The following is a 13120-nucleotide window of genomic DNA, read 5'->3' as shown; positions in this document are numbered from 1 at the left end:
AGATTGCCGAGCCTTTGGCATTGATCTTTAACTCGTCATTGTCTGCAGGATTAGTGCCAGATGACTGGAGGATAGCAATTGTGGTTCTCCTGTTCAAGAAGGGGAGGAGAGACATCCCTGGTAATTATCGGCCAGTGAGCCTTACCTCAGTTGTTGGTAAAGTGTTGGAAAAGGTTCTCAGGGACAGGATGTATAATCATCTAGAAAAGAATAAATTGATGAGGGATAGTCAGCACAGTTTTGTGAAGGGTAGGTCGTGCCTCACAAACCTTATTGAGTTCTTTGAGAAGGTGACCAACAGGTAGATGAGAGTAAACCGGTTGATGTGGAGTATATGGATTTCAGCAAGGCGTTCGATAAGGTTCCCCATAACAGACTATTGTACAAAATGCAGAGGAATGGAATTGTGGGAGATATAGCAGTATGGATCAGAAATTGGCCTGCTGAAAGACGACAGAGGGTGGTAGTTGATGGGAAACGTTCATCCTGGAGACCAGTTTCTGGTGGTACCGCAAGGGTCGGTGTTGGGTCCACTGCTGTTTGTCATTTTTATAAATGACCTGGATGAGGGCGTAGAAGGATGGGTTAGTAAATTTGCAGACGACACTAAGATAGGTGGAGTTGTGGATAGTGACAAAGGATTGGTTGCAGAGAGACACAGATAAGCTGCAGAGCTGGGCTGAGAGGTGGCAAATGGAGTTTAATGCAGACAAGTGTGAGGTGATGCACTTCGGCAGGTGTAACTGGAAGGCAAAGTACAGGGCTAATGCTAAGATTCTTAGTAGTATAGATGAGCAGAGAGATCTCGGTGCCCATGAACACAGATCCTTGAAAGTTGCCACCCAGGTTGGCAGGGCTGTTAAGAAGGCATACAGTGTTTTAGCTTTGATTAATAGAGGGATCGAGTTCCGGAACCGAGAGGTTATGGTGAAGCTGTACAAAACTCTGGTGCGGCCGCACTTGGAGTATTGTATACAGTTCTGGTCACTGCATTATAAGAAGGATGTGGAAGCTTTGGAAAGGGTGCAGAGGAGATTTACTAGGATGTTGCCTGGTATGGAGGGAAGGTCTTACGAGGAATGGCTGAGGGACTTGAGGCTGTCTTCATTAGAGAGAAGAAGGTTGAGGGGTGACTTAATTGAAACATTTAAAATAATCAGAGGGTGAGATAGGGTGGATAGGGAGAGCCTTTTTCCTAGGATGGTGACGGCGAGCACGAGGGGGCAGAGCTTTAAATTGAGGGGTGAAAGATACAGGACAGATGTCAGAGGTAGTTTCTTTACTCAGACAGTAGTAAGGGAATGGAACGCTTTGCCTGCAACGGTAGTAGATTCGCCAACTTCAGGTACATTTAAGTGGTCATTGGACAAGCATATGGACATACATGGAATAGTGCAGGTTAGATGGGCTTGAGATCGGCATGACAGGTCAGCACAAGATCGAGGGCCGAAGGGCCTGTCCTGTGCTGTAATGTTGTATGTTCTATGTTCTATCTTCTATGGCTAGCTCCCCCTGTGCTCCGTGTTTTAACTGCCCCACTGGACTACTGTGAGGAACCTTCTTGAACGCCTTACTGAAACCCATATACGTCCATGTTTCTGCCTTAATCAATGCTCTTCATTACTACTTTAAAAAACTCATTCAAATTACATGAGTTATGATTTCCTGTGCACATGTGTCCTCTGATCCCATGGACTGTTTCCTGTTCTAACAGTCTTCAAATGGGGAATCTTGTCAAAAGCTCTGCTGAAGCCCAAGTAGACTGTATCAAATGCATTGCCCTCATCCACACACCTCGTTAGCTCTTCAGTCATAGATTCATAGAGTCATACAGCACAGAATCAGGACCCTCACTCCGAATCATCTGTACTGATCAGGTGTCCCAAACTTAACAGGTCCCATTTGCCTGCGTTTGGTATCCGTCTAAACCTTTCCTCATTGTGTACCTGTCCAAATGTCTTTTAAATACAGAAATTTTATCTGCCTCTACCACGTCTGTTGGCAGTTCATTGCATTCACGCACCACCCTCTGTGTGGGAAAAGTTGCCTGTCGGGTCACTTTTAAATCTTTCCCCTTTCACATTTGAACCTACTCCCTTCTAGCTTTGGACTCCCCTACCTTGGTTATTCCCCTTATCAATGCCCATCATGATTTTTTACCCCTCTGGAAGTCACCCCTTCGTCTCCGATACTCCAGGGAAAAAGTCCGAGCCTATCCATCACTCCTCATAAACCCTCCAGTCCCGGCAATGACCTTTTGTAATTATTTTTGCACTCCGTATAGTTTAACAGCATTCTTCCTACGGCAGGGTAACCAGAATTCACTGAAGTATTATGACATAGAACATAGAACATTACAGCGCAGTACAGGCCCTTCGGCCCTCGATGTTGCGCCAACCTGTGAATCCAACCTGAAGCCCATCTAACCAACACTATTCCATTACCATCCATATATTTAGCAATGTTCATTTAAACGCCCTTAAACTTGGCAATCTACTCCTGTTGCAGGCAGGGCATTCCGCACCCATACTACTCTCTGAATAAAGAACCTCCCTCTGACTTCTGTCCCATACCTATCTCCCCTCAATTTAAACCTATCTCCACTCGTGCTCACCATCACCATCGAGGAAAAAGACTATCGCTGTCCACCCGATCTAATCCTCTGATTATCTTGTATGTCTCTATTAAGTTGCCTCTTCACCTTCTTCTGACAAAAACAGCCTCAAGTCCCGAAGCTTTTCCTCATAAGACCTTCCTTCCACACCAGACAAGATCCTAATAAACCCCCTCCAAATCCTTCCGATAATGTGGCGATCAGAACTGTACGCAATAGTCCAAGCGCGGCCGCACCAGTGTTTTGTACAGCTGCAACATGACCTCATGGCTCCGAAACTCAATCTCTGTACCAATAAAACCTAACACGCCGTACGCCTTCTGAACAAGCCTATCAATCTGCATGGCAACTTTCAGGGATCTACGCACGTGGACACCGAGATCTCTCTGCTCATCCACACCACCAAGATTCTGGGCAGCACGGTGGCTCAGTGGTTCGCACTGCAGCCTCGGGCAATTGTCTGTGCGAAGTTTGCACGTTCTCCCCGTGTCTGCTTGCATTTCCTCCTGATGATCCGGTTAAGGCGGATAAGGGAGGGGAGGGGAATATGTGTCTGGTGGCGGCATCTTGCTGGTGGTGGTGGAAATGGTGCCTGAGGTTGGTATGGATGTGGGCATGTGGGTTGATAGGTAAGGTCAAGTGGAACCTTATTGCTATCTTGGGAGGGAAGAGAAAAGGTGAGGGCAAAAGTGCTGGGTTGGACACAGTTGAGGGCCCTGTCGACCACGGAGCCGGAGAATCCTCAGTTGAGGAAGAAGATGGACATTTTGGAGGCTCCCTTGTTGATGTTGGCCTCATGAGAACATGTTCGATGGAGATGGAGGAAGTGAGAGAAGAGGTTGGAGTCTTCACAGAAAGTGGGGTGTGTGGATATATAGACCAGGTAGCTGTGAGAGTCAGAGAGTTTGTAATGGATATTAGTGCGAAGCCTACCCCCAGGAATGGAAGCAGAAATGTTGAGGAAGGGAAGGGTGGAGTCAGAGGTGGAGCAGGTGAAAGTGAGGGCTGGATGGAAATTGGAGGCGAAGTTGATGAAGTTTTCCAATTTCAGACGAGAGAGAAGCAGCCGGATGATATCATTGATGTATCGGAGAAAGTGTTGTGGATGGGAATGTTCCACATACCCCGTGAAGAGACGGGTTTAACTCGGGCCCACGCAGGTGCCCGGAGCTGCTCCTCTTACCCAAAGAAAATGAGAGGAGTTAAACAACAAGTTGTTGAGGGTGAGGATGAGGTCGACCAAGTGGAGGAGGGTGGTGGTGGGAGGGGAATGTTCTGGTCTTTGCTCCAAGAAGAAGAGGACAGCCCTGAGAACCTCCTGGTGGGGAATGGATGTGTAAAGGAATTACACGTTCATGGTAAAGAGGACGCAGCTGGAACCGGCAAACTGATGTTTTTAAAACTGCGTAAAATGTCAGAGTATTTCTGGATGTATGTGGGCAGTGCTTGGACCAGGGGACAGAAGACTGAGTCAGGGTCGGAAGAGATGAGTTCTGTGGGGCAGGAACAGGCTGAAACAATGGGTCTGCCAGGACAGTCTCATTTGTGGATTTTTAGGGGGACGTAGGAGCAACCTGTGGGGAGCTGTGGCCTTTCAGCTTGGAAACAGAGGGGGAAGATCACCGGATAGACCAAGATCAGTTACTGTAGTAGATACAATGGCCCGGTGCGGCCATGGTCCAGGAGAAGTCGGAGGAGGTATCTGAGAGCTGGCGCTCAGCCTCTGCAAGGTAGACTTCAGCTCACCAGACCACATACCCCGTGAAGAGCACCACCTTATCGGCAGGCTTAATAACAAAGTCAGGGTGAGATATGAGTGCGTGGAGGGCAGTCAGTTGGGCAGGACGTAGGTTGGGTTTGGTGCGGGGAACAGAGAAATTGAGGGGATATCACGTTGACAGTTCTCAATGAACAGATTGAGTGCACCTGCATCCCCACCTTAACAATTCTGCACTGAGGGTGTCTGCACTGAGGGGTGCCATTAACAGTATATTTTTCCGTAACAGTTGATTTCCCAAAGTGGAGCATCTCACATTTAATGGATTAAAATCCACTTGCTGTTTCTGCAACTGATCTGTATCCTTTTATGACATCTACACTCATCACCATTCTCCCAATCATTCTATTGTCTGCAAACTTGCAAACCCATCCATCTATATTTTCACCTCAGTCATTTTGTATAGACCACAAACAGCAGAGGTCCCAGCACAGATCCCTGCGGAACACCAAACGTCCTGGATCTACAGCCTGAAAAGCACCATTCCACCTCTTGCCTCTGTCTTCTCTGGGCAAGCCAGTTGTGAATCCAAGCATCCAAGCCACCATGGACTCGGTGCATCTTAATTTTCTGGATGATCCTATCATGAGGCACCTTGTTGAAAGTATTGCTAAAATCCATGAAAACAATATCCACTGCTCTACCTTCATTGATCACATTCGTCACCTCCTCAAAAAATTCAGTCAAGTTAGTAAGACATGACCTTCCCTGCACAAAGCCATGCTGACTGTCCCTAATTAGGCCATGCTGTTCCAAATACAGATAAATACAATCCCTAAGAATTCTCTCCAATAGCTTCCAATGAACAATGAGAAACTCGCTAGTCTATAGTTTCCTGGATTGACCCTATTTCCCTTCTTGAACAGAAGAAGAACATTTAGCAACTTGCTAATCCTCCAGTACCCCTCCAGTGGCTACCAAGGATACAAAGATCTTGCTGAATGCCCCGACAATCTCCTCTCTCACCTCGCTGAAAAACTTGAGTAGATACCATTGGGTCCTGAGGACTTATCCACCTTAATGCTCTTTCTTGATCTCAAAATGCTGTTATCATATGAGCATGCTCCACACAAATCCCACTATCCTCCACACCCTTTGCCTGAGTGAATAGTGATGCAGAGTACTCATTTAGGATCTTGCCCACATCCTCTGCTTCCAAACACAAGTTCCCTCCTTTATCCTGAATGGTCGTACCTTCTTGCTATTTATCCCCTTGTTTGAGATGTATGCACAGAATGCCTTGGGATTTCCTTCAACCCTCCTTGCCAAGGTCATTTCATCGCCCTTTCTTTTTCTGCTTTTTCTTATGTCGGCCCTGTTCGATTTTAGCTTCCTAAACCTGACATATTTTTGTTTTTCCCTTTTGACTAACTTCACAACCTCCCCAATTATCCAAGGGTCTTTTACCTTGCCATCCTTGTCCTTCCTCCTTCCTGATCCTAAACTCATAAGCAGGCCTTTAAACAATTCCCATATGGCAAATGTGACAGCTCCTCCCAATTAACACTCCCCAGCTCCTACCTAAAATTGATATAATTTACTCTCCCCCAAGGTCCTGACTTATACTTCTTCATAGCAATCTTAAAATTGAAGGAGTTGTGATCACTATTTCCAAAATGCTTTCCCACCCTTCTTACCAGTTACCTGACCAGGACAAAGTCCAGTATGGCCCATCTTCTATCCACATACTGTGTCAAGAAACTCTCTTGGATAGACTTAACAAATTCAGCCTCATTTAAACTATTGTTGTAAGGGAGTCCCAGTCAATACAGTGGAGGTTAAATTCACTGACTGTGACAACTCTGACTTATTGCATCGTTTCACAAGCTGCCTACATATTTGTTCCTCAGTGTGTCAGTGGCAACAGGGGAGCAGGCTATTAGTTTAATCTGATCAGAGTGATTGTGTCTATCTTATTTTTGAACGCTACCTCTATTGCCTCAGTGGGCAAGCCCTCCAGAATGTCCTTTCTAGGTACAGATGTAACATTTCCCACAGGTTAGGAGTGCACCTCCTTCTTTTATCTTCCCCTCTATCTTGTCTAAAGCAATGAAACCCTGGAACATTGAGCACCCAGTCCGGTCTCTGTCTCAACCAAGCCTCTGTAATGGCCTCAACATCAGAGTCCCATGTACGGATCCAGGCTCTAAGCTCATCTGCCTTACCTGTAATACTCCTTGCAGTGAAATGAACATATTTCAGCTTGTTGGTGCCATCATGTTCATGTACCTGTCTCTGACTGCCATTCTTTTCTGATTTATTGGTCCTAGCATGTACCTGCCATCAATTCATATGCTTGCTGACCTGCTGCTCTGGTTCCCAGCTGCCTGCCAGCCTTTAAATCCTCCCAAGTAGCACTAGCAAACCTTCCTGTGAGGGTATTTGTTCCCGTTCAGTTTAGGTGCAACCCATCCCTCTTACACAGGTCACCCCTTGCCCAAGAAGCGGTCGCAATTATCCATGAACCTGAAAGCCTGCCCCCAGTACCAGCTCCTTCACCAATGCATTCATCTCACCTATCTTTCTCTGACTTAACTCACTAACATGTGGCACTCGTGGCAACCCATAAATTATTACCCTCTAGGTCCTGCCTTTCAGCCTCTTTGCTAACTCCTTGTACACAGTCCGCAGGATCTCATCCCTCTTTCTACCTCCGTCATTGGTACCAATGTGCACAATGGCCTCTGGCTGCTCACCCTCCCCGTTAAGAATTTCTTGCAACCATTCAGAGATGTCCTTGACCTTTGCACCAGGGAAGCAACACACAGCCCTGGTATCTCAAATGTGGCTACAGAAACTATGCCCCCAACGAATGAGTCTCCAACCACGATCACTCACTTGGATTTGCCTGACCCTGTCCCACAGCAGGGCGGTTTGTACCACGGACCTGGCTGCTGCTGATTATATAACCGTTCCAGTTTAGTTTTAGATCAGTGTTAACCTTGATTAAGTGGATAGCCAAGCACCTCAGTGGTCTACAGTACAGGAGAATTAAATTCTTAAGCTCACGGATTCTGTGAGAGTCAAAGACAAGCACTGAATTGTTCTTACCTCATTTCCAACACCTGGCCCATTGCCCTGCATGGCTTGGATAACACTTGCACATTTAAAAAAAATGTAAGGATGATGTGAGGGTAAGGACATGGAATTTTGTGATATGGTCATATTCTCTCTTGTTGGAGCTGATTGCTGCTTAGCACTTGTATGGTGCAAATGTAACTTATCCTTTATCAGGCCAAGCCTGATCGTTGTCCAAGTCTCACTGTATTTTCTCATCGTTGACTTCACTGTTGGAAAAGTCATGAATTCTGCTGGACACCTGGACAATATTCAATGAACGTTCATGTCTCCACTTTGGTTCAAATGAAGACATGACTTCAACCAGTGCAGATATCCAGTGAATGCCACTGACTCAATTTTCTATTCCTCTGCTTCACACCACATTCAATCAGAAGTTGCCTTGGTGGAAATGACAGATTGCACTTTCCTTCCTTTTCAAGCTCAGGATCTCTGATCATATTTGTGGTAAATCCTGAAAGAGGTTACGAGAAGTGTGGCATGACGAAAAGTAAACTGAACCTTAGTGTGCAGCTGTTTGACAGCACTGTCATCCAGATGTTGCATTACTTCGCTGATGATGGAGAATACATTGAGGTCATAATTGGTCAGGACAATTTGTCTGCCGATTGCGCGATAGGTCATCTTTCTCTGAAATGTGAGTGTTGCAAGTGTTTAAAAATGTACTGGAAAACATTTACTGTTGGTGTGGTGACCTTGGGGCACATTGTTCCAGCACAGTTTGTGGGATGCTGCCAGGTGCCATGGCATTTACAGTATCCGGAACATTCAGTCTTGTCATTGTTTGAAATAATTTGAATTGCGTGTAAGTTAAGATCTGTGATGCCTCCTCAGGATGAGGGCAAGAAGATCATCCAGACTGGTGAATGGTTTCATCTGCTCCTTCACCTTTTGTTCATAACATCTTGTAATAACTGCCATATAGCCTGATGAGAAACTAAAGCTCATCTTGATTCATTTGCATTCGCAGGTGCCTATTTTTCCCAAACAAAAGGACCCATCACTGAGCGGGAAGTATGGAGAATGTTATAGACATGAGGGGTGAGATAATGCTGGATCTTGACCAGCAAAACCATTGTTGTGTTGGTGAAATGCAAACAAAAATCTATATGATGTAAACTTTATTCTCAGCTAATCCCTTTAACAAATGACAGATTCTGATGTCGGTAACTGGAAAGCCTCCATTGTTGGAGGACGAGAAGCCGTATCCAGTTGAAGCAGCACAGGCTTCTGCGATGACTGTGGAAACCACTGCTTATGCCTTGCTTCAAGCATTGTCAAGGAATGATATTGACTATGCAACACGGATTGCGAGGTGGCTAACGATGCAACAGAACTATGGTGGTGGATTTCACTCGACGCAGGTAAATGCTTGAGATCACAACAACAGGCATTCAGATATTTCCATGGATCATGTTACTAACTGGTGGTTGTTGCAGTTTGCAATCAAACTGGGCACTGCATTTTCATCTGCAGGTTTGGTGCATTGGCACAAATTCCAGTTCTTCAATGGTGTTAATCCTTGGTTAAATTCTTACATGCACTTTGCCTGTGCATCACTTTTCCTTTTGGCATTGTCCTTGAAAAGTACCTGTTTCTGTAAACCTTCACTTACTTGTCACAGGATCATTGAGGGACAGCATAATAGAGTGCTATGGCAATGGAACAGACCCTTCAGCAAATTGTATGTGCCCTCACAAGATGCAAGTCCCGAACTATTCTCATCACATTTCCCAGCACTCGACCCAGAGCCTTGTATGCCTTGGCATCGCAAATGCCCAATCAAAGGCTTGTTAAATGTTATCATAGTTTCTGCCTCTACCACCCACACAGTCGGTGCGTTCCACATTCTCACCACAGGTTGGGTGCAAAAACAAGTAAGCTTCCTGAAGAGATAGTAGGAACTTGCCAATGCTGGAGAATCTGAGAGAACAAGGTGTAGAACTGGATGAACACAGCGGGCCGAGCAGCATCAGAGAAGCAAGAAAGCTGACTTTTCGGGTCGAGACCCTTCTTCAAAAATGGGGGAGGAGAAGGGGATTCTGAAAAAAATGGGGAGAAGTGGGGAGGCAGATAGAAGATTGGTAAAGGAGAAGTTAAGTGAACTGTCCTGTGCTGTCCACTCACTGTTCCCTGCTCCAGAAACATAGAATAAGAGAATTCTCCAGAATTAGACCATAAGGCCATGAGACATAGGAGTGGAGGTATGGCCATTCGGCCCATCAAGTCCACTCCGCCATTTAAATCATGGCTGATGGGCATTTCAACACCACTTCCCTGCACTCTCCGCGTAGCCCTTGATTCCTTTTGAGATCGAGAATTTGTCGATCTCTGCCTTGAAGGCGTCCAACATCCCGGCCCGCACTGCACTCTGCGGCAATGAATTCCACAAGCCCACCACTTTCTGCCTGAAGAAATGTCGTCTGATTTCAGTTTTAAATTGACCCCCTCGAATTTTAAGGCTGTGCCCACGGGTCCTCGTCTCCCCTGCTAACGGAAACAACCTCCTAGCGTCCACCTCTTCTAAACCATACATTATCTTGTAAGTTTTTATTAGTTCTCCCCTCAACCTTCTAAACTGGAGTGAGTACAATCCCAGGATCCTTAGCTGTTCATCATAGGTTAAGCCTACCATTCCAGGGATCATCCGTGTGAATTGAACAAGCACTTCATTCCATTGTGTCTGTAACCACTGAAGCCACACTAAGTTCACATTCGGCTCATGTTTTAGCAATAGGCCCGTTGCCTTGAATGTTATTTCATTTTAAGTGCTGTACCAACCCTTTTTCTTTAATGTGAAAAGATTATCCACCACCTCAACTAAAGTCCCAGACAATGAATTCCAAACACCCAGCACCTTCTGGGTGTCTTTTCTTTCCTGAAATTCCTTCTGAGCCTTTTAGCTTAAATGTATGTATCTCTTCCCCCCCCAGCCCCCCCGACCTCCCACCCCATGAATGGTCGTTCTGCTTCCCTCGCCTAGACCCATCAGAATGCAGACCATTTTTTCAGGACCTTCTTCAACCTTCTCTATTCGGAAGAAAAGAAGCCAACCTTATCCAGATAAAACAGTGATGCTGCCTGGCCTGCAGTGTTCCTCCAGCTCCACGCTGTGTTATCTCAGACTCCAGCATTGACAGTTCCTGTTATCTCAAACTTATCCAGACTGTCCATCGAGTTAAAATGCTTCACCCCCTCAGAACATCCTGATGAATGTCCTCCACACATGCTCAAATGCAATCACCTCCTTTCTATAATGAAGAGACCATTAGAACATAGAACATTACAGCACAGTACAGGCCGTTCAGCCCTCGATGTTGTGCCGACCTGTCAAACCGATCTGAAGCCCATCTAACCTACACTATTCCATGTACGTCCATATGCTTATCTAATGACGACTTAAATGTACCGAAAGTTGGCGAATCTACTACCGTTGCAAGCAAAGCGTTCCATTCCCTGACTACTCTCTGAGTAAAGAAAGCGCAATGTCCAGTTTAGAATAACAAGCTCACAAGAGAGATGACCTGGTTTTAGATATCACTCGGGGCCACAGACTCAGAGACAAAGCAAGACGACTCTGCGATTTGATGTAGAAACTGCTGACACTCCGAAGCCTGCAGCCCTCCTCCAATTCTCAAGTCAGAAGTGTGTCAATGATGGTGCAGATCCAACAACACTGAAAACAATCTTGAGTCTAGGCCAAAGCAGCCCCTTGATTGGCACCGTATCCATTCTCTCCACAGCCAACTCCAAGAGACAATAATGTGTCCCTGTACAAGATCCTGTCCCTGTACAATGCACTGCCACATTTTTTACCCACTATTCTGACACACACCTTTCCAGACTTAGAAAACTCATCTTCAAGGGCAAGGACATCAGACATGGTAGCACTAACCCCAGTAAAAATCACCTCCAAGCTACTCACAAACTTATTTGGAAATGAATGGTTGTTACTGAGTCAATCTTCGTAATCTCTTTTGGAACAGCATTGTGGGTCTCTGTACAGCAACATGAAGCTGTTCAAGAAGTCAGTTCATGCTGGACAATCAGCAACAGCTATGTCTCATTAAAGAATAAATAAATCGGAAAGAAATCCATCTGAGAGTCACAGGCAAATGGGTACTTTTTTTGTTCACTCAGCAGATTGTGGGCTATTACCAATTTTGAAAATGACAAATGAAGCTTTTGTTTGGGTGGGTATTGACAGCAGCTGCCCCCAAAATAAAAAGAAAATGGGAACTGCAGATGCTGGAGAATCCAAGATAACAAAGTGTGGAGCTGGATGAACACAGCAGGCCAAGCAGCATCTCAGGAACACAAAAGCTGACATTTTGGGCCGAGACCCTTCATCAGAAAAGAGGGAGGAGGAGACAGTTCTGAAATAAACAGGGAGAGGGGGAAGGCAGATTGAAGATGGACAGAGGGGAAGATAGGTGCAGAGGAGACAGACGAGCAATAAGGAAGGAGAGGATCAAATATGAAGGTAGGCTAGCTAGTCATATTAGAAATCACAGTGAAAGCTTCTTTCAATACATAAGAAACAAACATGAGGCAAAAGTAGACAGTGGGCCGCTCCAAATTGATGCTGGAAGGCTAGTGATGGGAGATAAGGAAGTAGCTGAAGGACTTAATAAGTACTTTGTGTCAGTCTTCACAGTGGAAGACATGAGTAGCATGCCAACACTTAGGGAGAGTCGGGGGCAAAGTTGAGTATGGTAGGCATTACAAAAGAGAAAGTGCTAGAAAAGCTAAAAGGTCTAAAAATTGCTAAATCTCCTGGCCCCGAAGGGTGACATCCTAGAGTTCTGAGGAAGGTGGCTGAGGAAATAGCAGAGGCTTTGGATGTGATCTTTCAAAAGTCCCTGGAGTCAGAGTAAGTCCCAGATGATTGGAAAATTGCTGTTGTAACCCCCTTGTTTAAGAAAGGATCAAGGCAAAAGGTGGAAAATTACAGGCCGATTAACCTGACCTCGGTAGTTGATAAAATTCTTGAATCATTGTCAAGGATGAGATTTTGAAATTCCTGGAAGTGCAGGGTCAGATTAGAACAAGTCAGCATGGATGTAGTAAGGGGAGGTCGTGCCTGCCAAACCTGTTAGAATTCTTTGAAGAGGTAACAAGTATGTTAGCCCAGGGAAACCCAGTGGATGTTATCTATCTAGACTTCCAAAAGGCCTTACATAAGTGTCTCACGGGAGGCTGCTGAGCACGGTGAGGGCCCATGGTGTTCGAGATGAGCTACTGGCTTGGATTGAGGATTGGCTGTCTGATAGAAGGCAGAGAGTCGGGATAAAAGGCTGTTTTTTGGCATGGCAACCGGTGACGATTGGCGTCGCAGGTTTCGGTGTCGGGGCCGCAGCTGTTCACCTTACGTATTGATGATCTGGATGAAGGGACCGGGGTCATTCTGGCGAAGTTTTCCGATGATACGAAGATAGGTGGACAGGCTGGTAGTAATGAGGAGGTGGAGAGGCGGCAGAAAGAGTTAGACAGTTTAGGAGAGTGGTCCAGGAAATGGCTGATGAAATTCAATGTGAGTAAATGTGGGGTTTTGCACTTTGGTAAAAAGAATACGGGCATGGACTATTTTCTAAATGGTGAGAAAATTCGTAAAGCTCAAGTACAAAGGAATCTAGAAGTGTTGGTCCAGG

At 45.7% G+C, this 13120-nt stretch overlaps 1 protein-coding gene across 1 annotated transcript in view; it reads left to right on the top strand.

The window, feature by feature from the left end:
• The window catches only part of LOC132207918 (complement C3-like), a 250276-nt gene extending 241448 nt beyond the window's left edge, over positions 1-8828 (top strand). Inside the window, exon 7 of the mRNA XM_059643736.1 lies at positions 8440-8828. Coding sequence (XP_059499719.1) covers positions 8440-8476 — 37 coding nt within the window. The 3' untranslated portion in view covers positions 8477-8828. The remainder of the gene's footprint in view (positions 1-8439) is intronic.
• Positions 8829-13120: the final 4292 nt, after the last annotated feature.

This window comes from Stegostoma tigrinum, unplaced genomic scaffold, assembly GCF_030684315.1.
Source record: "Stegostoma tigrinum isolate sSteTig4 unplaced genomic scaffold, sSteTig4.hap1 scaffold_204, whole genome shotgun sequence".
Lineage (NCBI taxonomy): Eukaryota > Metazoa > Chordata > Chondrichthyes > Orectolobiformes > Stegostomatidae > Stegostoma > Stegostoma tigrinum.
The sequence above is the reverse complement of the archived record's forward strand: the minus strand, read 5'-3'. Positions and strand labels throughout refer to the sequence as shown.